This window comes from Pseudophryne corroboree, chromosome 3 (assembly GCF_028390025.1).
Source record: "Pseudophryne corroboree isolate aPseCor3 chromosome 3, aPseCor3.hap2, whole genome shotgun sequence".
NCBI lineage: Eukaryota > Metazoa > Chordata > Amphibia > Anura > Myobatrachidae > Pseudophryne > Pseudophryne corroboree.
Genome location: NC_086446.1, coordinates 225,208,421 through 225,236,125, shown reverse-complemented (window position 1 = coordinate 225,236,125; position 27,705 = coordinate 225,208,421). Strand labels below are relative to the sequence as shown.

At 43.4% G+C, this 27,705-nt stretch overlaps 1 protein-coding gene across 5 annotated transcripts in view; it reads right to left on the bottom strand.

Moving 5' to 3' along the window:
* The window catches only part of OGDHL (oxoglutarate dehydrogenase L), a 245,586-nt gene that overhangs the window by 47,894 nt on the left and 169,987 nt on the right, over window positions 1–27,705 (bottom strand). For all 5 annotated transcript variants that reach the window (XM_063958855.1, XM_063958856.1, XM_063958854.1 and 2 more), the window contains 8 exons: window positions 27,038–27,128; window positions 24,153–24,332; window positions 23,942–24,070; window positions 23,611–23,790; window positions 21,869–22,021; window positions 17,658–17,760; window positions 17,451–17,579; window positions 5,475–5,625 (listed from right to left, as the gene is read on the bottom strand). In XM_063958855.1, the coding sequence (XP_063814925.1) occupies window positions 5,475–5,625; window positions 17,451–17,579; window positions 17,658–17,760; window positions 21,869–22,021; window positions 23,611–23,790; window positions 23,942–24,070; window positions 24,153–24,332; window positions 27,038–27,128 (1,116 nt within the window). The remainder of the gene's footprint in view (window positions 1–5,474; window positions 5,626–17,450; window positions 17,580–17,657; window positions 17,761–21,868; window positions 22,022–23,610; window positions 23,791–23,941; window positions 24,071–24,152; window positions 24,333–27,037; window positions 27,129–27,705) is intronic.

The window sequence follows — 27,705 nt, the reverse complement described above, 5'->3', positions numbered from 1 at the left end:
GATTAAGCATCCGAGTTCACAGCTACTTCCATAACACACCCGTAAGATAGTACATCTCTGTGCGTCTGAATAGCCACTTCCCAGTCACCACCTAACACATTTCCGACTGCATGTGAATTGGTCCTGTAACTATGTACACTCACACCACAGGACACGTGCGCTGCGCCACTTTTTCGCTACTTGCAAAACACTAACAATGTGCGTCCGACTCATAATCAGGCCCTTTACATCAAAACTGGATTTTTTGGGAAATGCCTTCACTTCAATTTACTGCAATTGCTGCCAGAGACACTTGTCTAAGGTTTCCTCAGCATAGGCACATACCAGCCCACTGAGTATCTACGGTGGCTCCCAGTAATGTACAGTTCTGGCCGACACTTTTGTTAAATCATAACTCTCCTATAAATATTTTTGTGAATTTGAGTGTTGGTCTGCGAGCAATGCTAGACGCTTCCACTGGAAAGCAATGTAGCCAGTGTTGCACTGGCCACCAAGGTGCTGAGGTAATCCTTGGTGGGCCCCACTGTCTCAGAGCTCTGCCCCCTAGCATACCCCCTATAGCTGCCTAAGTGGAGGCTGGAGAGGTTAAACATTTTGTATTGTTCAGACACATGGGGAGCTGTTCAATCAGAGATAAACACTATTTAAAGGAGCTGTGAACAAACACTGGGAGTACACAAAGCAATAAGATGTGCCCATGGCTGTAAGATATGGGTACAGATGTGTCCTCTTACATCCAGCCTCAATTTGCCATGTAGCGCGAGATGCCTGGCATGAGTGAGCCGCCAGGTCCCATGCAATTCTGCTCACATTGGGGGTCATTCCGAGTTGATCGCTAGCTGCCGTTGTTCGCAGCACAGTGATCAGTCAAAAAAATGGCTAATCTGTGCATGTGTATGCACCGCAATGCGCACGCGCGATGTACGGGTACAAAGTGCATCGTCGTTTTGCAGATGTTCTAGCGAAGCTTTCAGTCGCACGGCCGAACGCAGGAAGATTGACATGAAGTGGGTGTTTCTGGGTGTCAACCGACCGTTTTCAGGGAGTGCTTAGAAAAATTGCAGGTGTGTCGGGAAAAACGCAGGCATGGCTGGGTGAACGCTGGGCGGGTGTATGACGTCGTTAGAATCAACGCAGAGTAACTACAGGGCTGGTCTTGTTTTGCACAAAATTATTTTACAGGCGCTCTGCTGCATAAGCATTCGCACTTCTGCAAAGCGAAAATACACTTCCCGGTAGGCGGCGACAATGAATTTGCACAGCTGCTAAAAGTAGCTAGCGAGCGATCAACTCGGAATGACCCCCATTGTGCGTCTTTTTTTTGCTGAAATTGCATCTTACCTGCAATGCAATGCCCAAGGAGACACTGCTGATTAATGTGATATAGTTACATAGTTAGTAAGGTTGAAAAGAGGCAAAATGCCCATCGGTTTTATGCTGTAATCTGTCTTAAGCTGTTCATAATATAATGCGCCTGCTGAAGTAATGGTTTAGTACCAATTGACAACTATGATTCTTACCACTCCCAGATATTAATGTCAATATGTTAAATGCTATAGCCCTGGATATATTTTCCCAATCCATTTTTAAATGCATTTACAGAGTCTGCCATTATTACCTTCTCTAGTAGGGAGTTCCAAATCTTTATTGCCCTTACCATGAAGAACTCTTTCCTACGTTGTGTACGGAAATTTCTCTCCTCTAGCCTCAGCAAGTGGCCAAGGGTCCTATACAGAGTTCTTTTAATAAACAAAATCCCCTGCTAACTCCATGTAATGACCCTTTACATATTGAAGATATTAATAATGTTTCCTCTTAGACGCCTCTTTTCTAGTGTATACATATTTAACCTAGTAAGCCTTTCCTCATACTCCAGTGTCTCTAACCCTTTAATCAATTTAGTAGCTCGCCTTTGAACTCTTTCTAGTTCCCGATATCTTTTTTATAATGTGGTGCCCAAAATTAAACACAATATTCCAGGTGCGGACGTACCAATGATTTGAACAGCGGAAGGATTACATCATCGTCCCTTGTCTCAATGCCGTTTAATGCACGCAAGTACTTTACTTGCCTTCTTTGCTGAGTTTTGACATTGTGCACTGTTATTAAGCCTATTATCTATGAGCACCCCCAAATCTTTTTCCACCACAGTTACCCCTATATTTTCCCCATTTAGAGTGTAGGATGCAAGTGGGTTTTTTTTGTCCCAAAAAGCATAACTTTGCATTTGTCTATATTAAACCTCATTCTCCATTTAGATGCCCAGGTTTCAAGTTTGAATAAGTCATTATGTAGAGCAGGGGTGGGGAACCTGCGGCCCTCCAGCTGCTGCTGAACTACCAATCCCAGCATGCTCTGCAACAGTTTTAGCACGGCCAAATAGAAAAACTGTAGCAGAGCATGCTGGTATGTGTAGTTTAACAATAGCTGGAGGGCCAAAGGTTCCCCACCCCTGCTGTGGAGACTCCACATCGCTTTCTGAATTAATTACCTTACACAGTTTAGTATCATCTGCAAAGATTGACACTGTGCTTTCCAGGCATATTCCTAGATCATTGATAAATATATTGAACAGTTGCAGGCCAAGTACGGACCCTTGTGGTATTCCGCTGACTACTGGTGCCCAGCTGGTGAACATCCCATTGAACACAACTCGTTGTACTCTATTATCCAGCCAATTACTTATTCATGTACAAATGGCATATCCTAGACCAAGTTCTCTTAATTTGATGATCAGTCTCCTGTGAGGAACTGTTTTGAAGGCATTTGCAAAGTCTAAATACACCATGTCCACTGCTTTTCCCTTGTCAACATTCTGGCTCACTTCCTCGTAGAAGCTAATTAAGTTAGTTTGACATGATCTGTCCTTTACAAACCCATGCTGACTTTTACTAATAAACTTAGTAGCCCGCAGATAATCGTCTATGCTATCCCTCTAAATGCCTTCCAATATTTTACCCACTATAGAGGTTAAACTAACTGGTCTATAGTTACCAGGATTATTTTTAGTTCCCTTTTTAAATAAAGGCACTACCTCAGCTGTGCGCCAATCCTTTGGAACCATGCCTGATTTAACTGAACTATGGAAAATCAAGTATAGGGGTTTTACTAGCTGTGACCTAAGCTCCATAATAACCCTCGGATGAAAACCATTTGGGCCTAGTGATTTATTAATCTTTATGTTGCTAAGTCTCTCTAGGACTGCTTCCTCACTTAAACAAGCATCAAGCCAAGAGTCATTACCTTCACTATCATTATGCTCTACTCTCACCGTCTGATCCTCCCTGGTGAATACTGAGGGAAAATAATTGTTCAGTATTTCCGCTTTTATTTTGTCATCATTTATCAAAGCTCCCAATTCATTTTTTAATGGGCCTACATTCTCCTTCTTTAACCTTTTACTGTTTATGTATTTATAAAACTTTTTAGGATTGGTTTTACTCTCTATAGCGATTATCTTTTTGTTTACAATTTTAGCTGCTCTTATTACTTTTTTGCATCTTTTATTGCATTCCTTATAGTACACTTGTATATTGTGCGTGACTGAGACTGTATACGGAGCAGAACAGAATTTGTATTGGAAAAAAGCTGCGGCTGCTACATTGTGACACTTCGTATACAGATTCAGAGACTCAGTCGCACACAGATATACAAGTGTCATATCAAATTAATCAGCACAGTCTTCTTGAACATCCTAATCACATTGAGCTGTGACTAATAAGACATTGATTGGCTGGTACTTTATCTTCGTCCACTTTATCACCATCCAGGGTTTCTTAAATAGACCCCTAAGATGCATATTTGTAAAAAACCAGAAGCAAAAAAGATGTCCGCTGCTAGAAGATTCTCACACGACCTGGCCTGCCAAGAGGGGCTCTTTGGCGTGACTGCAGCAAAGATATATGAGAACATACAGTATCTGTACCACATTACCTGGTTGTTATTATGGGTAAACGTATAAAGGTGCGATATGGGGGAGAAGCGGTATCAGCGCACGTTATGTGCTCTATACCACTTCTCCCCCATGTAAGAAGGCTGCGGTGCGGGTATAACGACAGGGGTGCTATGTGCCCATGTCCATATCGGCGCTGCTATCTATAAGACAGCAGGCCGATATGTGAGAGCAACTATTTGAAGGTTCAGCATCGCTGACCGTTCCGACAGCGGCAGGTGGCGATGCCCATACACCACAGCAGGCACAGAGCTGTCCCTGGCTGTGGCGGGTGCCGACTCTGGAGTGCGCTGGGGATCTCGTGTGAGTAGCGAGATCCTGTGCATGCGCAGAGGATTTGTCGGGACAGGGATACACAGTGCTTCAGCACTGTGTACTCAGGGGACATCGCCAGAGGGGGGAGCGAAAGGCAGACAAAATGTTAATACATCTTGTCAATGTCCCTTCCTGCTTCACCTCGGTAGTGAGGCGAAGCAGAAAGTGTTATAGCGGCATGACCCATATAGGTGGGTGAGCAGGAAATCACACATGAGAAGTGGGCAAGTGACATGGACTGAACTAGATGAATAGCACAGTAAAGAAGAGAAAAAAAAAGATAAACACGGGGGGGGGGGGGGGGGGAGACGTAGAGAGATAGAACATACTGAAAGCAGAGATTACAGGGGTGTCTATTCATGAAGCAGTGAAAAGAGTGGTGAAATGAGACAGTGGAGAAGTTGCCCATGCTCTGAAGCTGCTCTGTGTAATTTTATAGTATGCAAATTATAAATGTTACGTCAATGCTGATTGGTTGCCATGGACAACTTCTCCACTGGCTCACTTCTCCACACTTTTCACTGCTTCATGAATAGACCCCTAAGTAGGAGAGCACAAACATGAGAGAGCTGCTATTATACAAAGAGAGTAACCATATAATACAATAGGTAGTGCACAAGGGTATCAGGGAGGTCTCATGTTTACACCGCGGATTGTCCTCTATGGGGTATTTATCAGAATGGAGGTTCCGTCACCCTGTGCAGAGTGGTCCCTGTAGTACGAAATCTTGGTAGGTTCATAAATAATGCACGTGCAGGTGACAAGCTCCAGTTACTGTATAGGCATGTCTGGTTGTATTACAGCAAAGTACAGCTATATAAAACTGCTGATGGATTCCATAATGCTCTTGTACTGGGTACACAGATTTGAGGGTCACTTTTGCTGCACATAATGTAGTGTTGTGTGTTTCTGTAGCATCATATTAATAATAACGCTCATGGTTTTAAGGTTTTGATAATGTGTGAGTGAATTATGATGTATAATAGAGGATTTCCTAGTGACTAGTCATGGCTCTTTAGCAGCCGTAAGTAGTCCCCTCAGTGGTTTGTTATATCATGGGTCACAAAAGCTGCATTCTACTGATGGGCCTGTCATGCCCCAGACCGACACTGAACATTACCCTTTCCAGCATTGCATTTGCTTTTGCTCATTTACAAAAAGAATCACTGATCACATAAACTACAGGTATACTTAATAAAATAGTTACCTAAAGGTTCCCCTTTCCACATCCTGTCCGCTTAGTCTAACATGAATTCCTTCTTTTAGCAAAGAGCCAAATGCCATGTACTCAGCCAGTGCCCAGTCTACCAGGCGATTCTTTGTCATTTCCAATCTGCCCTTCAAGATCCTAGAGAGTCCTGGAAAAGAACATTACGTTACTGACAACTGAAATAACTTTTCCTATTCCTCATGTCTCATGTCAGCTGTAAAACAACAGATTTAATTAGTCTAAAAGCTTGCCAGTTCTAGTCTTTCTGTTATCAGATCAATGTGATCACATGAGACATTAGCTTCTGTAAGGAATCTGGGGGCTGGATGGGCTTTTTATTTATTTTTTCTATACTACTATTTGAGCAGTGATATACAGTAGGCAATGGCATTTGAGAATGCTGCAGCAGATTTTCTAATCAGACTGCTGTAGATTCCACATAAAAGAATTCAACAACCCAAACCCCTGCTGTGCTGCCACCCAGAGGAATTAAAAGGCTAGCAGGATAGCAATTCCCACAGTACCTGTCACTGTGACAATAACTACATAGCAGACAGATGTGTCCTCATACATCATTGGCACGCCAAGTCACATGAGAATCTTCTAGCACTGGGCGTCTTTTTTTTGCTGAAAATGATTAATTTGGCAAATGCATATCTGTGTGCAATACAAGTTTTCCAATACAAGTTCTGTTCTGCTCCATGGTGGTCATTCCGAGTTGTTCGCTCTCTGGTAATTTTAGCAGAATTGCTAATAGGCTAAAATCCGGCAGTTCTGCGCATGAGTATGCACAGCGCACGCGCTAAGCAATTTTACACAAAACTATGCTATTTTACTCACAGGCGAACAAAGCTTTTCAATCGCTCTGCTGATAGTAGTGTGATTGACAGGAAGTGGTTGTTTCTGGGCGGAAACTGGCCATTTTCAGGGAGTGTGCTAAAAAACGCAGGCGTGCCAGCAGAAAACGCAGGAGTAGCTGGAGAAACGGGGGAGTGGCTGGCCGGACGCTGGGCGTGTTTGTGACGTCAAGCCAGGAACTAAACGGACTGAGGTGATCGCAATCTAGGAGTAGGTCTGGAGCTACTCAGAAACTGCAAAGAATTATTTAATAGCAGAATTGCTAATCTTTCATTAGCAATTCTGCTATGCTAAGATACACTCCCAGAGGGCGGCGGCTTTGTGTTTGCATTTCTGCTAAAAGTAGCTAGCGAGCGAACAACTCGGAATGACCACCCATATACAGACTCAGTCACACACAATATAATCCTATATCAAATTAGCATAGCCTCTAGCATCGTGCGTCTTAGTTTGAGTTTGAGTTTGAGTTGCGATTTAGAAGCATTTTCTGCAAAAAAAAACGCCCGACGTTAGCAGAATTGCACGGGACCTTGTGGCTAACTCATACCAGGCATCTCGCATTGCATGACGTATTGAGGGCAGATGTATGAGGACGCATCTGTATCTGTATCTTACAGCCATGGGCACATCTGATTGCTTTGTGTACTCCCAGTGTTTATTTAGAGATCCTTTAAATAGTGTTTATATCTGACTGAGCAGCTGCCCGGGTGTCTTGCAACTAAGACGCATTTTCAGCGAAAAAAAAGATGCCCAACGTTAGCAGGGATGCACAGGACCTGGCTGCTCACTCACGCCAGACATCTTGTGATGCATGGCGTATTAAGGCTGGATGTATGAGGATGCAGCTATATTACATATACCACTACTGATCTGTAAGAATCTACACCATAGGTTCTCAAACTCTGTCCTCAGGACCCCACACAGTGCATGTTTTGCAGGTCTCCTCACAGAATCACAAGTGAAATAATTAGCCCCACCTGTGGACCTTTTAAAATGGGTCAGTGAGTAATTAATACACCTGTGCACTTGCTGGGTTACCAGCAAAACATGCACTGTGTGGGGTCCTGAGGACCGAGTTTGAGAACCCCTGATCTAGAACAATGTTAGACACACACAAAGTACTGGACGGATGTGGTATATTTTGTCGAAATGATCATAATGTAAATATGCTCGCATTGCAATCATGTTTAGCATGTTGACAAAATGTCCCTGGTGGTCTAGGGGTGACTTACCGGTACAGTAGGTTCAGTGGCTCCAGCGATGTCTTCCAGGTCCAACACTCAGCTAATGAGGACTTCTGACAGATGTATTGGTGCTTCTGGCAGTATTGCTAACCCTAAATCTCCCTCTAGTGCCTACCCTTAACCTCCTTTCCCGTAGCCTAACCCTATATTCCTACCATTTCAGGTCATAAGTACAGTATTATTCTGTAATATCCTCACGTGCTTTGACAACAAAATGGTGGTATGACCTAACATAATGTTACACCTCTATCAATGTCTTCCTTTTGGAGGCCTGATCTCCTTACAGTCCCCAGCAAATCAAGTATTGAGGTGGGTGGCAATAGATTTTAAATGTATTGTTAAAAAGTTAGCATTTAACAATTTGCGAACAATGGCCGACTTTTAAAGGTACATACTATTTTTGTAGATCTGAATGGGTGCACCTTTGATTTCTAAATCCTACTATATGAAATATAAATACCAAATGTATAGCCTCTCAACATCTGGGCCTGATAAGAGGGTGTGGTCACAAGCCACAGGACGAGGCCAGCACTCCCGACATGATAGGCTGGACTTCAACCCGTTCCCTCCTTTTCAATGTGACACACACAATGGCAGTGTGAACAGGACTTACCTTCCCCAACTGCTTGGCTAATTGGGACAATGCTGTCCTGAATGGGAAGTCAGGACAGAGCCCTAAAATCTGGACTGTCTTGCTGAACTTGGGACAGTTGGGAGGATTGCAAATGCAGCAATGACTAACAAAAATATCATGCATTAATTATTATTCATTGTAATGTTTTGTTTGAACGATAAGGTTAATAAAAAAAGTTTTCTAATCCTGTACTATTTGTTGGTTCTGATATTTTGGTATAATCACATTTACATTTTATTTTGACTACAATAAACAGTTATATCTTTCCAATAAGAAAAGTCATACATGTCAAGCACTAATAAAATGTTCATATCTCGCAATGGGAATACATACTTTTTACCGGCGGCCGGGATCCTGGCTGTCATGATCCAGACACTGGAATTCCGGCCACCAGTATGCTGGTAGCGTGGCGAGTGATAGAAAGCCCTGATTCCGCGACCCCGGCAATGCCAAAAAGGGGAATTGGTGCTGTATGGGTCCCATTAATTACATATGATTATGTTTTATGATAATATCATTAAAATAGAACATTGTTTGCCAGTATGGAAAACTCCATTTAAGCATAGTACTAATTACACATCTAAATATGTAATTGTGTAATGGTGTAAGTGTGTTGAAGAACCCCAGATTATAGGAGCATCTAAACATTTTAGAAATAAAACACTGCAAAACCAAGATGAAAGTAGTGTATTCAATAACCTGTACTTCAATGTAAGCGGAGGAGAGCATACGTTTTATTTGGTTCATTTATAATCAGACTCACATGCTGTGTTATACACCCACTCTGTTTATTGTTCAAATTATACTTCATCACTAGTAAAAGGCCACAGCTGTTAAAAGGCTCATAAAACTTACATGTTTTATAATTAATAGTACACGGAAGCAGTTCTATTAAATAAACATGTATGGTGATCTCCAATCTATTACAGTACTTAATAAGCCTGAGGACATTCTCGGAAAAATGTGCTATCAGATTAGTACTGTGTAACAACTTATTTGTCCTCTTGCTACAATGTAGCAGCGGAACCTGAATTTTACTGCAACGTTACACCTCTGTAATAATTATTACTCTTCTATGATCATATACAGTAAAACGCACATTGCCAAAGCCAAGTGAGTGGACATCTAGCTGATTCCGTATACGGTCAACATGAGTAATGTGTACACAGTGACTTGTGTACCTGCTGTTTTTACAAGCATTAGCATTAAAACTATATTAAAATGCCTTGCACGTAGCTTAGTGGATGATGTATAATGCACAATACAATTAAAAAAAAATGTTTTTTGACTATATGAAAACATAAGATTAAATGCCAAGTTCTTCATACAGATTCTGAAAAAAAGAGTTATGGTAGAACCTACCTTTGGTGACTCTTTTTCTTCAAAGTCCATGAGGGACGCTAGTCGAAGACCAATCCTGCTTGAAGGAAGGCATGAACTCTTGCAACACTAAAAGTAGAAGGATTGTAGCTCCTGAGCGAGCACCACTGGAAGTACTGTAGGTGTGCCAAATCCTGCAAAAGATCCTTCCTGAAACAGGCTTGCAGGCTTTAGGCATTGCTTTTACAACCCCACCCGAGAAGCCCCTAGACCAGTGGTTCCCAAACTGTGTGCCTAGGCACCCTGGGGTGCCTCAGGACACTTGCAGGAGTGCCTTGGATTGGTGGTCCAGGATCAATCAAAATTATTTCTGGTCAATGTAATAGGCAAAACCAGTGCTGGTGGCTGTCAATCATAAAATATGTGGACAAACAGAAGCAAATCTTGTTCCTCACCACATAATGGAACCTAAAGATGACATTAAAACACAATTTTTGATTTAATATTTATTTCAAAATTTCTCGCTAATACATTTTTGGCCTAAGGGTGTCATGCATAAAATTCTGATACTCTAGGGTGCCATGATTCCAAAAAGTTTGGGAACCACTGCCCTAGACTTTAAAAAGGGATGTCACAACAGCTACGCTGTCAAAGACAGCCAAGCCAAATCCTGTTGTAGACACGGACCCTGCCTTAACAGATCTTGCCGTAGAGGGCGTCTGAGAGGAGTGTCGATTGACAGACCCTGCAGGTATGCGAATCAAGGACGCCTCCGTCGGTCTGGAGCTTGAACTTGTGAAGAACTCTTGGAAGGAGTAGAATTGGAGGGAACATATATGCCAGACTGAAGATCCACCGCACTGCCAGAGGGTCCACAAAGGTGGCTGCGGGATCCCTGGTCCTGTACCCATATACTGGAAGTTTGTGGTTGTGGAGTGTCGTTATCTTGTCTGCTGGCAGGAAAATACTCTGTACCTGCGAATCTAGGATGGCTCCCATATGTAATATACTTTGGGACGAAGACAGGGTGGACTTCTTCCAATTGAGGATCCACCCATGTGTCTACAGGAAGACGATAGACAGAGATGATGTTGCAAAACCTCCAAAGACTGAGCCAAGGTAGGTACAGATGGAGAATTGCAGGCGTGGGTGAGCGGTGAACCTAGGCGCGCCTGCACCTCGGCACACCGTAGAGCGCACAGAGACGCTCACATTCACTTTGAATGGGGGGCGTGCGCATCTACGACGCACGCACGTCCCGTTCATTTCACGGCAGTATGCTCAGCCGGAGCACCTAGTCGCAGACGGAGTCACGATTAGCGTGGCTCCATCTGAAGGTATGGGAAAATTCTGACGCCTGAGATATGTAGAGATGACTGCCATAATCTAGGTAAAAACTTGAGGGGCTGTAGACAGTTCGACAGCACCTGGAACTGATAATGCTGGTGAAGGATAGCAAACCTGAGATATCAGTGATGGTTGTCATAGAAAGGTACATGCAGGTATGCATCCTGAATGTCCAGGGAAGGCATAAATTCCCCAGGTTCCAATGCCAGCGCAATGAAATGGAGGGTCTCCATTCGAAACCTGAGCATTCGTATAAATTTGATGAGAGCCTTGTGGTTGAGTATGGGTCAAAAAGAGCCGTTTGGTTTGCAGACAAGGGACAGTGTGAAGTAAAAGCCTGTCCATTGTTGTAGTGGGGCACCGGCATTATAACACCTGATTGTAGAAGGGCATGAACGGCCTGTTGCAGAGCCAACTTCTTGATAGGATCTGCAGCAAGACCTGTACTAAAGAACTGTTGAGAAGGATGGCTCTGAAAAGAGAGCATAACCATGGGAGACCACGTCTTGTACCCAGGTGTCTGTGGTATTCTGATGCCAGATATCTGCAAACTGAAGAGAAAGAGATAGCCCAGGGGGCGGCCCGTCCCACCAGACAGAGGACTTATACTCTGTCCGGCATCCAAAGGGATGCAGACTCTTTAGAAGCCAGAACACCTGTATCCAGGGCTCCTTCACCCAGGTTGGAGGCCACTTCCTTAATATGCGAGATGTGTACCAGCGGCTCTCTAGAGGAATCTGAAGGGACGGTATTCTAAAGAGCACCTGACCAGGCCTCAATAGCCAAGCCTCAGTCATCGCTGGGCACACGTGTAATGGCACCTGCATGCAAAAAATGGACATTAAAGTCGTCTCTATTTTTCGGTCAGTAGAATCCTTGAGTGAGAATATGGGAATATGTAATGTAGAACTCCTTACCAAACGAGCCACATGCGCACATACTGATAGAGGTACCTCCCACTTAGTACATTCCTTATTTGAAGGAGGGTAAAAAGATTTAAGCCTCTTTGGTATCTAGAACGCTTGGCAGCATAATCCAGGCTTCCTGCATCCATTCGGAAAGATGATTCGATGGAGGAAATTCTATTTTAACAACTTTTTGTTGTTTAAATAGTGGATCTCTAGGTCTAGAAGCTAGCTCCTCCTCAAATTCCAAAATTGCTTTTACTGCACATACTAAAGTAGGAACATCCACTTTAGAACTGTGTTCCTCCTGAACTGAGGCAGACTCGGGATCTGAGGCATCAGTATCCTTCTCCTGATCAGATAATGATTCAGAATCCGACGCGTGCAGACTGTGATGAAGGAGCAGCACGTCTATGCGCCTTAGCCATGAACTGTCTGTCGCCCTGTAACATTTGTTGAAAAGCAACAGAGGTTTGGGCTAAACTCTGACCGGGTGGTCTTCAGTTTGCCGGCTGTTGGGATCCCGGCACACAGTATACCGGTGCCGGAATCCCGACACCCGGCATACCGACACCTTTTCTCCCTCTTGGGGCTCCACGACCCCCCTGGAGGCAGAATAGATAGCGTGTCGCGAGTAGTAAGGGGCTCATTTGCGTTCGGCCAGCTGCCAGTATGCCGGCGGTCGGTATTCCATCACCGGTATGCCGGCCGCTGGGAGCCCGGCCGCCGGCATACTATACTACACCCCTCTGAACAGAGTAAGAAAAAGTATCCATCCATGGAGGCTGTTACTGGGGGGGCAGCAAATGCAGGTTGTAATTGCTGAGGAAAACCCATAGTAGGAGGCAGAGTAGGAGTAGACAAATGATCTACTAACTGTGCCATTACCTGAGATAAGGAACACACCCACGGTGGTTCCTGAACAGGTTCTGAGGCAGTCTGTTGTTTCAGTGGAACATAACATTTTAAACTCAGACCATCCTGCACAAAATCCTGAGGAGATAACCCACGAAAACAGGATCTACACATAATCATGGTAGGAGCCTCAACCTCCTTCCCCTTGTCTGTAGCAAACATGGTGTCAAATACACAGTAAAGTTCGACAATGCAATGTGACACCCTTCAGAGATACAAGAAAATGTGTCAAAGCACAGGGATAGATAAAGAGGACAGTTGGGAAAAACAGTATATCACAAGGGCAGATACTGTATATTCACAAGTCACACACAATGCATTAATAATTTGGGCACTTAATCAACTACGTAAGCCTCAAAGGCTGGTAGGATCACATACTGTATAAACTTGGCCCAGACGTATGACTTAGATCAGCGTTTACAACACAATGGATGTATGACAACCCTAATGGCTGATAAACACAACATCACCACCCATGGTTGAGAACCTTGACGACATCACCATCACATCGAATAACATCACTAATAACCTCCCTCACCCAACAGAGGAATTAACTAATGACATCACCACAAAGTAGTACCATCTACAGTATATAGACATCACCACAAAGCAGTGGCACCTGGAAGCAAGTCTGTTCCCACAGAAGCCAAGATCGCCCCATGGAGACAAGAATACAGTGCATCCAGAAAAAGTATTCACAGCGCTTCTTTTTTTTCCCAAAATTTTGTTGTTACAGCCTTATTCCAAGATGGAATAATTAAATTTTTTCCCTCAAAATTCTATACACAATACCCCATAATAACAATGTGAAAAAAAGTTTTTTGTTTTTTTTTTAGATTTTTGCAAATGTATTAAAAACTAAGAAATCACATGTACATAAGTGTTCACAGCCTTTGCCATGAAGCTCAAAATTGAGCTCAGGTACATCCTGTTTCCACTGATCATCCTTGAGATGTTCCTAGAGCTTAATTGGAGTCCACCTGTGGTAAATTCAGATGATTGGACATGATTTGGAAAGGCATACACCTATCCTTTCTTCACAGGTAAAAACACCATCCTCATGCTTGTATATCCGAGTCTATCATCTCTCTCTGGCTTCACTTTTCACACCCCAAGAAAGTTTGTCTGCAAATGTCTGTGATCTGTCTTCAATGCGAAATCCCCTGTGTTAATTAGCTGAACTTCTGATTGCACACCTCCCCCTTTGCCAAGTGATATAAGGGGTCATTCCGACCCATTCGCACGCTGCTGTTTGTTGCAGCGGTGCGAACGGGTCAGTTCTGCGCCTGCGCGGTGGCCGCAATGCGCACGCGCGTCGTTGCCCAGTGACGGCAGTTGCTGGGCAACGACCAGAAGAATAAAGAAAGTGATCGCTGGCGTGATCGCAAAAAGACTGACAGCAGGAGGGCGTTCCGGGGCGGCAACTCACTGTTTTCTTGGAGTGGTGAGTCCAACGCAGGCGTGTCCAGGCGTTTGGAGTGTGGATGTCTGACGTCAATTCCGGGACCTGTATCGCTGGATCGGTCTAGTTCCACACAAACTTTTTTTGCATAGCAGGGCTACACAAGCGTTCGCAGCCTTGCTATTCAAAAAAGCCCTCCCCCATAGGCGGCGTTGAGTTGATCGTACAGGCTGCAAAAAGTTGCTACGTCCGATCAACTCGGAATGACCCCCATAGTGTGTAGCATTTAAGAGCAATATCATCAAGGCCTGCAGTCAGGACTTGGCCTGCTTGCATTTGTGAAGTATGCATTTGTTAAGGATGTATTTTAAGGATGAGTTAGAACCAGAGTTTAAACTGGACTTGGACTTTGGACTACGCTAGAATCTCTAATTAAACTAGTTCCCCAAACACTGCAACTCAGGACCATTATGTGGCCTCTCCTCACCTCTGCCATGAGAACACCAGGACCAATGCCTACTAGCCCTCTGTCTAAAAAACCATGACTGCCCCCGGGACTACCCCTCAAGCTGAACAGGGAACTGAGGGGCGTGCGCACGAGGATCAGACTTTGCTGGGTCTTTTCCATTGGACATTAGTGTGCTCCCCACATTCTCACACCCACCCACACTGTTCTCATAAGTCCAGGAAATGTATCATTTTCGCAAAATAATGTTAGTACAGATATCCGGCAAATGTGTTTTTCTCTTCTTTTTCTTCTTACAGCGTACTTCCACCCCACTGTGTGCTATTTCTGTAATGTTTACCCCCATTGATTGCACACCCTGCCAGCAGCAACCTATGCACTGTGCCCCACATGGCTGCCTCGGATGGTTCCTCCGTGGGCAGGGCGTGCTTCATTTGGATCTTTCCGTGCAGGGTATAGCATAATCCTACACACGTGTCAGTTTGCCCATACATGCATTTGGCCCTTGAATGGCTCATTTCCCACTGTGTAACCTTCGTAGTGCGCCCAACATGGTTGCCTCATCTGGTACGCTTGTGGGGAGAATAAAAAATACATGGACCTGATGGTTTTGTTGGAGCCCTACTCTGAACTTTAGGACTCTGCAATCTCCCTATTTTGTGTTATCTCTTCTAGGGTGGACTATTCCACCTTGGGTAATCCTACGCAGTGCGCCCAAGATGGCTGCCGCACCTGGTACCTTGTGAGGGTGGAATACACAACCCTTGGAGGTTATTACCCAAAATGCCTGCACCAATCATGCATTATGCTTTCTGTGTGCTCAATGCTTTTATTTTGTTTTTATGTCTGTGTGGTTAATCTTTTGATGTATTACTTAAATCTTCTGTATTCTGTGCATTGTTTGAGTTCAAGATGGTGCTGCGGATGGTTGCCTCAGTGCTGCTCTGCCAAGCAGCCTTCGTTTTAAGTTTTACATGTATAATATATCTAATATGTCGAGTCTATCGTACAGTTGCAATGTGCAGTATGAACTCATATGTGTAAGGTTTGTAATGTATGCTACGTTATTCCCCCTCCTTATGCTATGTATTCCCCCTTCATGTTGCTGCTTGGCAATGCATTGTACCACAAAAAATTCCTAGTGTACATGAGTACACATGGCCAATAAAGCTGATTCTGATCTATATAAGGTCCCACACTAGACAATGCATTTCTGGGTACAAATCAAGCATGAAGTCAAAGGAATTGTCTGTAGACCTCTGAGACAGGACTGTCTCAAAGAACAGATCTGGGGAAGGGTACAGAAAAATATCTGCTGCTTTGAAGGTCCGATGAGCACAGTGGCCTCCATCATCCGTAAATGGAAGAAGTTCGGAACCACCATGACTCTTCCTACAGCTGGCCATCCGTCTGAGCGATCGAGGGAGAAGGGCCCTACTGATGGAGGTGACCAAGAACCCGATGATCACTCTGTCAGAGCTACAGAATTCCTCTGTGGAGAGAGGAGAACCTTCCAGAAGGACAACCATCTCTGCAGCAAATCCACCGATCAGGCCTGTACGGTAGAATGGCCAGACGGAAGCCTTTTCTTTGTAAAAATCACATGGCATGAGAAACAAAATTCTCTAGTCTGATGAGACAAAGATTGAACTCTTTGGCGTGAATGCCAGGCGTCATGTTTGGAGGAAACCAGGCACCGCTCATCACCAGGCCAATACCATCCCTACAGTGAAGCATTGTGGTGGCAGCATCATGCTGTGGGGATGTTTTTCAGCAGCAGGAACTGGGAGACAAGTCAGGATAGAGGGACAGATGAATGCAGCAATGTACAGAGACATCCCGGATGAAAACCTGCTCCAGAGCGCTCTTGACCTCAGACTGGGGCGACTGTTCATCTTTCAGCAGCACAACGACCCTAAGCACACAGCCAAGATATCAAAGGAGTAGATTCAGGACAACTCTGTGAATGTCCTTGAGTGGCCCAACCAGTGCCCAGACTTGAATCCGATTGAACATCTCTGGAGAGATCTGAAAATGGCTGTGCACTAATGCTTCCCATCCAACCTGATGGAGCTTGAGAGGTGCTGCAAAGAGGAATGGGTGAAACAGGCCAAAGATAGGTGTGCCAAGCTTGTGGCATCATATTCAAAAAGACTTGAGGCTGTAAATGCTGCCAAAGGTGCATCAACAAAGTATTGAGCAAATGATGTGAATACTGTACATGTGATTTCTTAGTTTTTTATTTTTAATAAATTTGCTAAATTCTCCAAAACACATTTTTCACGTTGTCATTATGGGGTATTGTGTGTAGAATTTTGAGGGAAAAAAATTATTTATTCCAGTTTGGAATAAGGCTGTAACATAACAAAATGTGTAAAAAGTGAAGCGCTGTGAATACTTTCCAGATGCACTGCATCTCCCCCAAGAAAATCTTCTCCTGCTTTAACATACTGGTTATAAAATTGCACTAGGTGATAACACTTCAGAAATTACAATGTGGAATCACGATGTGGCAATATCAGTGACAACATTAAGGTCACTTAAGTAGATGACATGACATTGAATGACTAGATGACACTGCAATGAGGGACATCAATGTTGACATCGTGATGAGGACCAATAAAAATGATTACTTGTCTTGTATCCTGTCTGCCTCCTCGATATAAAACCAACTTGATTATGGTGAACCAATTGGGGTTCAAAAATTTGCATGAATAAAGCCTATTACACAATACAACATAAAGCATGAAATACTGTATGACGGGTATCTGTGTTATAGATGCTGCAATCGACAACAGAATTATGGAGCTATAGCATGAACTTCGGCAGCTCTGTACCAATACCTGACTCCACTAAATCAGAAACCTTTGAATTAGACTCACCGCCATGAATTTTAAATTTCTCCACTGGCACAGAGCTGGCTACATTGCCAATGTGGGATAGCATATCCTCAGGAATACCCGTGGGGGGGCAGGTCATGCTTTTAGGTTCTCCCTCCAGTGTAAAGAAGCCTACAAAATAAATAAGAATAAACTGTGTTATTGTATTTGGCACATGCACACATGGCCTTTCCACAGATACTCTCTTACCAGGCCAAGGAGAGTCCAACCAATGCTTTATGTTAAGGATTTTCTTGTCCTTGGATTGTGTATAGGACTCTTCACAAATCTTGTCATACATGGCAATCTCTTCCTGTAACAATGTTACATGTGATGGGACAGTGTATGGAAATAATTTCACTTACTACAGTACATAACCTGACCAACCCCCACAATATGCTCATTATTCTTTACTAATTATATTGCCTGTTGCTGCTGCACAAGCTCAATAATGTAACTTTTATGGACTAATAATTTCCAGAAGATGAATAGAATATACAATGTGATTCAACCGCTTGTTTTATGGGCTAGAAAGTTTTACTAGACAGCTGGAAATTTATTGCCAACACCCACCTTAGACAATGTCTAAATTAATACAGTTCAACTTTCAAGCAATATACAGTGTGCCTGATACTCATATGCAAATGCAACAGCAAATTCCTTCCCTTAATCTATACAAGTCACTCCAAAAATAACAATGTTCTGGGTTGTCAAATAAAATTGAAATATTGCTTCCTTTATTCACCTACATCCTCTGTTTCCCTCATTTATTAATGATAATTAATAAATGAAGCAATAGCAAACCCATGACGAATCCCTGAGTCACCATAATACAAATAGTTTTCCAGCTTGAAAACAATCAATTTATAATTACCTGGCATAATATTTTTTCAGCAATTTTCTGAAGACAGTTACAAATGAATCAGCAACAGAATGTACACTTTAATTTACAATCGTGGTCCCAAGTGACAGATACGGTTGTATACATACCTGTATATACATGTGTTTTGTCTGTGATCCATATAGAAGAGTCGGATTCTCACCTAATTTATATTTAGCAGACTACGGATACCAGCCATAACACTAGACATGCAGGTGGAGATTCCAGACAGTGTTAACAGTGAGAGGAAGCCTGTTCTGTACTTAAACACGAGTGCAAGGCTCTAGACTAAAGTGCATTGTATGAAACGTTTCATCTTTAATGTCTATTGCCCAGTATTATTCCTGCCAGGAGAGTTCCCTAAAGGATGAGGTTATTTGCATCACTGATACTGCATGCCTGAGGTATAATAATATTAGAAATATAAAAAGCACATTGATTCCTGCAGTGGAAAGACAAAGCTGGTTTATGTAACCTTTCTAAAAACATTTGCACAGGGAGTCCTATTAGCATCTCTTCAGATAAGAGATTACCTTGGTAACGGAATTCCTGGCACTGCTGGAAGCCTTTTGTTTACACGTTTGGCTGCTTAAAAAAATGGACTGGAGTTTCCCCGGGATATTGCATATCCTCCAACTGTACCTTCTTAATAGGTACAGTACCTTTTATTTATGGTCTGTACCGATTTTTAGCTCTCCAAACCTCCATTGAAAGAATAGGAAAAGAGGTGTGACCACGCCCCTTTACCCGTGGCCACGCCCCTTTTTCTAATTTGTACCGGTTTTTATGTGTAAAATGTTGGAGGGTATGATATTGCTTTGGGTTGGCTGACAGATTACTGTATGTTTATTATAGGTTATTGTATTATATCGTTTTAATTGTAATGTTAGATAAAATATTGCTCTCAGAATTATCTGCTTCTACACATTTACATGTAATAATCCCTGTGTTAAACTACGATGTGCTGTTTTTAAGGATAAGGGGTCTGTCCTTTTTGAACTCCAGGGAATATAGGCAGAGTGGCAGCAGGGTACAGGGCAATGTAGCAGTTACTGGGAGCAGGGTACAGGGCAGAGTGGCAGCAGAGGGAGCAGGGTACAGGGCACAGCAGAGGGAGCAGGGTACAAGGCACAGCAGAGGGAGCAGGGTACAAGGCACAGCAGAGGGAGCAGGGTACAAGGCACAGCAGAGGGAGCAGGGTACAGGGCACAGCAGAGGGAGCAGGGTACAGGGCACAGCAGAGGGAGCAGGGTACAAGGCACAGCAGAGGGAGCAGGGTACAAGGCACAGCAGAGGGAGCAGGGTACAAGGCACAGCAGAGGGAGCAGGGTACAGGGCACAGCAGAGGGAGCAGGGTACAAGGCACAGCAGAGGGAGCAGGGTACAAGGCACAGCAGAGGGAGCAGGGTACAAGGCACAGCAGAGGGAGCAGGGTACAGGGTAGAGTGGCAGCTGGGGGAACATGGTACAGGGCAAAGTAGCAGTTATTGAGAGCAGGGTACAGGGCAGAATGGCAGCAGAGGGAGCAGGTTATAGGGCAGAGTGGCAGCAGGGGGAGCAGGATACAGGGCAAAGTAGACGTTATTGAGAGCTGGGTACAGGGCAGAGTGGCAGTAGGGGGAGCAGGTTACAGGGTAGAATAGCAAAAGTAATAAAAGGGTACAGAGCAGAGGGACAGCTGAGGCAACAGGTTACAGGGCAAAGTGGCAGCAGGGAGAGCAGGGTACAGAGCAAAGTGGCAGCAGGGTATAGGGAAGAGTGTCAGCATAGGGAGCAGGGGGTACAGGGCAGAGTGGCAGCAGGGTACAGAGCAGAGTGGTAGTAGGGCAAGCAGGGGACAGGGCACAGTGGCAGCATGGCACAGGACAGAGAAGCAGCAGTGACAGCAGGATACAGGTCAGAATGGCACAAGGGGTTGCTGGATGGCATGCATGGGCTATGGCCACTTACCATTCATGAAGGGATACTTGTGCAGGTCCACCTGGATGAGCAGCAGGGCACAGGGAGATGAACAGAAGCATCCTCTGTCACGCTGCCACTCCTGCTTTTCCCGACTCCTGTAGGGATCACTCATGGACTTCTGACTTGGTGGCTGCTGGAGGCAGAGCCGTGAGGTAAGACTCATGAGCTCCGCAAAGGCCCATGGGAGTAGCTGCTGCAGCTGGACATGCTCAGCAACAGACCCCAACGGCCATTTTTATTTTGCCTCAATGTGCTTCTGCGTATGCGCAGAAGATGTTTGCTAAAGCTGCCCTACATGAGTTTAGATTGCAGCAGCTGGCCGGTGAAGAGGTGCCAGCCCGTGTGAGTGAAAGGCGACGGCTGCTCAGGGGACAATGGGACCGGCCCAGCTGCAAGGATGGCAGCTACCAGCAAACCTTCACTCTTCATCTCCATAGGTCTTGTGGACCTGCGTGTGGTGTGACCGCAGACTGATGTCAAATATGATTAGAATAATACAAGAAGGTATTTATATTTCAAATTCTTGTATTATTCTAATCATTTATAGTCGAAATTTGCCAAATTTGCAGCGCTTTGCTGCAAATACAGGGGGAGATGTGAGGCGATGGTTCATTTGCAGCGCTCTGCTATATATTCTCTGTGTGACTGCGACTGTATTTGCATACAACATCCTATGCAATGTTTTCCTGGAAATCACTGAAACATGGCATTTCGGACGCAGATAGAGCCACAATTACACACAGAATATATAATTTTAATTATCAGCAGCTGATCGTGCATCCTATTACATTACTTTGCATTTAGGACGCATTTCTGCAAAAAACAAAACAAAACAAAAAAAACGCTCGGCGCAACGGCATGGCGCGTCTTCAAGGGCTCTTTAGCGTGACTGCAGCAAGGATGTAAGAGAACAAATCTGTACAGGAAGAGGCGAGGCAGCTACAGTATTAGAAGGTAATCCCATATCATTGGCGAGTGACACTGGTAGGTGTATTTGTACTGGCCGGGGTGCCTGTCAAACATGTCATTGCCAGGGTGGTCTGTCAAGGTAAATATCATAGCATTTATAGTCATATTTGCAAATACAAATTGTAGAAGCTTTACCAGTGATTGTGTTATTGTATTCCCTATCCTATTAGAGAGATACAATTATGACCTTTTACATACAGTACAGTTCGACAGGCTGTAATTATCACATGCAATGTTACATTGGTGATCAAAATAACACCTAGCTTAAAAGTGCTACAAGTGCCGTCTTGGTATTTACCCTTGTTCCCCAATATTACTTTCTCCCCCTTTATATTAATACAATTACATTTACTGGATATTTTCTTGTATGTGAAGTGTTTCCATGTTCACAATACTAGGGGGAGAGCACAAGGTAACCCTATAAGCACCAACCTAGTGTGGGAGTCATTACAGTTGTCCCTGGCAGTCTCTCGGCTGAAAGTCAAGGGCAATATAGGCAAAGGCTGGCCCGGTATCATAACAACGTAAATTGTTTTCTAATTGCATCTCTAAGTAATGGGCCTCTCTCTTCTTTTAGTTTGGGAGTTACAACTGGAACAACATACTGCACCTCAAACGCCTGCAAGGACACAATCCCTTGGGAGATCAGCTTGTCAGCATACTTCTTCATGACTGGAACCTGTTTGTGGATCTGTTTGTACATCAGAGGCTGGGTAAACATCGGCTCATCCATTTCATTGTGCCCGCTGCGGCGGTAGCAAACCTGTAGAAGTACATAATAGGCTACCGTTATTATAATATTGAGTACTATATGCAGATGTTCGAACACAACACAACATTCTAAGGTGTTGGCATGTTATCCCGGCGGTTGGGATACCGGCGGTCACATCATCGACAGCGGCATCCTGACACTGATGATCCTGACAGTGGATGGGTTAAGTATTATACCTCTCCCTGTCTCCTACGCTAACCGTCCTGGGGTGGCAGCTAGGGCTAACCCCTTGGGAGTGGTGGCTACGGCTAACACTAGGGGGGTGGTAGCTAAGGCTAACCACCCCCCCGGTGTCTAACCCCAACCCCTCCCCAGTGCCTAACCCCAATCCTCATCTCACTCCAGGGCCCTAACCCTAACCTGTTCCCCGATACTCACCTTGGGGATGTCGGCTGTCTGTGTTTTGGCACCTGTCTCCTGAGTGGTGTCGGAATTCCGGCATCTGTTACATGACCGCCGGCATTCCAATTGACGAGGCACGGAACGTACAGTAATTTGCCTATAAAGAAACTTGAACCTCATCACTGCTGAGGGTTTCTCACCCCTGCGGTGAGGCTATTTTTTAGGTTTGCTCTCATCACTTTTAAACATCGATATCACAATTTCTAAATAAATTAAATGTATTTATTATTATTTAGAAACAACACGCAAATTCTTTGTCATTCTTGCTTTGGTATTACTTGTAATCAGCAGGATTCTACATGTAGATCTTCACAAGAACATCAGCACTTGAAAATGATAATACATTATTTTATTTCTTTTGCAAATTTTCAATGCTGTTCGATTATACGCTAAACATGTACAAGAATAATATCATAACCCAACAAGGTCTACCATTTTTTAATAAAAGAAACCTTGAGTACCGCATTTTTTCCCCACACAATATAGGGGAGACCTGAGCTTCAGATCCCCCTATTTGTGGATTTTTTGTGTGTGTGCTGTGTGTCATTGTCTGGTGATCCAGACAATAGATAATATGGGAGTATATTGTTTTAAAGGGGAGACATTCCGCTTTTAAAAAAAGGTGCCTCTACGTCTATACAGGGGAGTTAGGGCACAATATGCCCCCCACCCATCTATGGAAAAATACATTATTTTGTAGTGCTGGGTGATACTGTCTGGTGACTGTAGGTGAACTCCAGACAGTAGCTGCTTTGGGGGCACATCTATCCATGGGTATACTCAAAACATTTGATTCATTGCAGTAACCACATTACAATTATTGCTATCACTTATCTGTACATTTACTAAAGTATAAAATGCAAAACGCATGTTGTCTGTCCAACTACTCTACGCTTTTCCTCCAGATATCTGGTGATGTTTAGAACCACTATGGCAAACTATCATACAGTTTTTCTTTACTCTCGCTAGGTAAAGTACTGCAAAGGCCACTTTCAGACACTAGCAAGACTGCCCATGTTCAGATTGCAGAGCTGAAATAAGTCCCTATATGATATACATCATTTACTTTCATGTGTGAGGATATGTGTATCCTGCAAAGAAAAAGGCATGTTAGCATTTTAGTGAGTTTAATTTACGTCTTACAACTGTTGTACTCTATTTCTTTACAGGACACGTACCAGATCCACCACCACATCTTTATTAAAGGTGTTCCTCCACTCCGCAGCCACACTGCATACATACATTACAGCTTCAGGATCATCGGCATTCACATGGAATATGGGTGCATTAACCACACGAGCCACATCAGTAGGGTAAGGAGAAGAGCGGGCCATACGAGGATCTGTGGTAAATCCAATCTATAGAGGAACACATGGGTGTCAGAGATATTCAAAAACATAATATTACTAATTACAATTATAATATATTCAAAGATCAAACAAAAAGATTCTATTTATGACAATTACAATTTGTTTGGTGTTCATTCATTAATGTCTTGTTGTTAATTACCTGGTTATTGACTACAACGTGAATGGTTCCATTGGTGGTATAAGAAGGAAGGTCACTGAGATGGAAAGTCTCATATACGACACCTTGTCCAGCAAAGGCTGCATCCCCGTGGACAAGTATGGACATCACCTAGAGCAATGAAACAAAGTCGTATGGTTTAGTACTGTGAGCATACACTCATCACTGTTATGTTTTGTAGCTGAGAACGCACCTTTTTTCCTTCATTGTCTCCCCTATAAAACTGCTCTGCTTTGGTCTTTCCTTGAACTACGGGATCCACAGCCTCAAGATGAGAAGGATTTGCAACCAATGACAGGGTGAGTTTCTTATTGGTGGCTCGGTTAATGCGCTCATGGTACATTCCCAAATGATACTTCACATCCCCTGATCCCTGAAGATCAACACAAATAAGGGTTAAAATCTAATTTGATTTAAATTCATGTTTACTGATACAGCATATTAACCACATGTTTGGTAACAGAGATGCATACAGTACCTTGAGTTTAATTGTTACTGCAGTGTCTCCTAGCTTCTTCCAATGCTTCTATATGTTGTGTATTGTATAAGAAACTGTAAACATAATGTCCAAGCAACGGCCTACCTTTCTCTAACTGTTATCACACTAGGCAGTGCCAGTTTTATTTGTCCAACTTTACTTAAATACAAAAGTGATGGAATTGCCCTAAGGCTGGGTACACACTATACGATATATCATTTGTACAGCCGAAGACCGAAACATCGCTAAGTGCATTGGTTCGTGTGCACAGCCAACATATCACTTAGGTTGTGCAGCATGGAAAATCACAATATATCTGCCTGTGTGTAGGGGTAACCCACCGACTGACCCATATGCTGGCTGCAGGTACTGCTGGCAATGATGTCACTACCAGTTTCTGAGGCGAGCAAGTGTGTATACACACATTTTTGATGTAGACCAGTTACTAAATTGTTGGATCGGTCGGCCGACCAATCCATCATTCAGGTACCCAGTCTAAGTGATGTGAATTCTGGAAAACAAAGTATGGTGGAATTTATGTAATATGATTTGAAAGTTATCAGCAGCTGTTGGCACCTTTGAAGGTTTCCAACCAGAACGGTAGAGAAGGAAAGCATAGAAAGACCTGCAATATTACAGCCAATAACAATATGGTTTCTTTGTTGAGAAGGGATGATTTTTTGCAAAGCAGTCCTTTCTTATCCCAGGATGATATATCGGCATATTGGTAGGAGCATTTTAGCAATACGTGCCAAGACTTCGCTCATGATAATTTAGTACTCTGCCATTGTAGAGTGTGACTGTGGCGGACTCAACCAACCATGTTACACAACAAACTAAAATAAAGCAACTTCAGGCCAAGTAACTTTATAAATGTTGACATAAAAATTGCTGTTGCCAATTTGCATTCATCTCCTATAAAAATCTCCTGCACCAATGCCATCAAACGTTCAATTCTGGCAAAAAGTTATCTTCTTAACAACTTTTTGGAACTCCATTATGCTCGATTCCAAAACCGAAGTACTGGGTTACTGGTTGATCGCCATCTACTCAATCACTCTTCTGTAAGATCGATCTCACTGTGACAGAAAGTCCATTATATAATGTTGGATGTCTGATGAAACCCTTCTGCCTCTGAATGGTTTTTAATTATCAACCCAAGCCTACCATTTAAAACCTATTATACAACTAGAGTACCATAAATGTCTGGACATGATTTATACAATAGACAAGGCTTAGTTACAGTGTATAAGGCCTGGAGATAACATTGTCCCAACAACTGGTTATAAATTCCCAGCTGGTATCCTATTTCTCCACAATGGTTTCACATCTCTACCTTCATTTTGTAATTTTTCCACAGAAAATTGCTTTTTAAAAGAATTTCAACTATCCGCATCTGAAGTATCAAGCACGCTTTGCACCCCAATATTTATACACCAAACACAAGCTAAATATCCCCTTTCTTTTACTTAACTCAATGGTAGTAAATTATAGGTCTGTGTCATGCATAGGTGCCTTCCTTGCTGCACCCTTCTCCGGGAGGTGGCAGCGTGGTAGGCTAATGGGGGTGTGGCTGGCAGCAATGTGGGCGGACCGGGGGCAACGCTGGCGGGGGGTGGGGAGGGGGTGAGTGGGCAGTCCAGGGGCGTGGCATCACGGTCGCGTCATCATGGCCCCGCCTCTGCTAGACAGTGCTGAGTAAACAGGCACTGTATAGCCGGGGCGGAGCTAAGATGATGCGATTCAGTGTTCCCTGGGGGGCTGAGGGGGTGGGGGCTGCCAGCAAAAGCTGGAGACTTGCCCACCTTTACAGGTGGCCAGGAAGTTCCCGGCCAATCCGGGAGGGTAGGTAAGTATAGTGTCATGTCACCTGAGTGGTAATTTAAAACTGTAAATGTAGTAGTGATTTACAAATGCTGGGGTGCTTGTCTGGTACAACCTGCACATGTAATATTCCTTTTTTCCACCATAGTTTAATGGTTAGCTTATACAATGCCTCCTTTTAGTGTCAAGTTTCGCTACTATGTTTTCCCCAGTCTGTATACATTCAATGTCACTATTTTGATTCTACCTTTTAAGAATTGTTTTAAATATGCTGTTATAAGCTGCTATGAATATTACTGTAACAACATATACTAGCTGATGTGCCTAGTTTCAATGGGGCACAGATTTGCTGGGTGGCACATTTTACCCCAAATCCCTGCTTAGTGGGTGGCTGCAAATCACTGTCACAGTTTCCAGACCATCCAGCTAGTCACATGTTCCAGGTCATCCCACAGGTGCATAGTGACTTCACCAACTGACATTTTCCAGAGCACAATGGTGATGCATTGTAAATGGCAGGTGGACGCTTTGCCACATAACTCTGAAACAAAGCAACTAAATACGATGGAAATATGTTCTGCAAATCTATAGACCAAGACCTTTTATTTGGTATATGATGTGTCCTGCTCAGACAATGGCATCAAAGAAATATGTCACTCATAAAAGTCATCCTTCTGCTATTAATATATAGATGATGTACCGTACATGTTTGAGAACACTTTAAATAAAGCTCAGAAATAAAAGAACCATACAAAGGTCACATAAGGAAGGCTTACCTCATCTGAAGCTTCCAGTTTAGGGTCAAACTGACAAAAGATCTGTTCTAAATCTTTACGTATCACATTTGCCAAAACATTTAGTCTGCCTCTGTGAAATAAAACATAACTGTATAATGTGTCCCAAAGATAACTTGCATTAATCTATGCTATTTAGAATGTATTTTCATATTAACACTTTCATATTAACACTATCATAGTCAAAAACAATTGAAAATAAACGGTATACCATGCACTTGTAGATTATGTACTAAAACTGTGAATAGCATTTGCCATACCTTTTTTGTTAAAATTTTAAATCTGGGAGGTTTTGCTGCCTCACCCTGTATGATGTGTACTATATTATATTATTTAGCAGCACAGTATTTAGTTTCACAGCCCTGGCACTTGATTCCAAACTGTGTGTAGCGTTTATGTTCTTCCCACATTGATGTAGGTTTACTCACACAGTACAAAAACATTACGATAGCTTAAATGGTACCAAAATTGGGGGTAATTCCAAGTTGATCGCAGCAGGAAAAATTTTAGCAGTTGGGCAAAACCATGTGCACTGCAGGGGGGGGGCAGATATAACATTTGCAGAGAGAGTTAGATTTGGGTGGGTTATTTTGTTTCTGTGCAGGGTAAATACTGGATGCTTTATTTTTACACTGCAATTTAGATTGCAG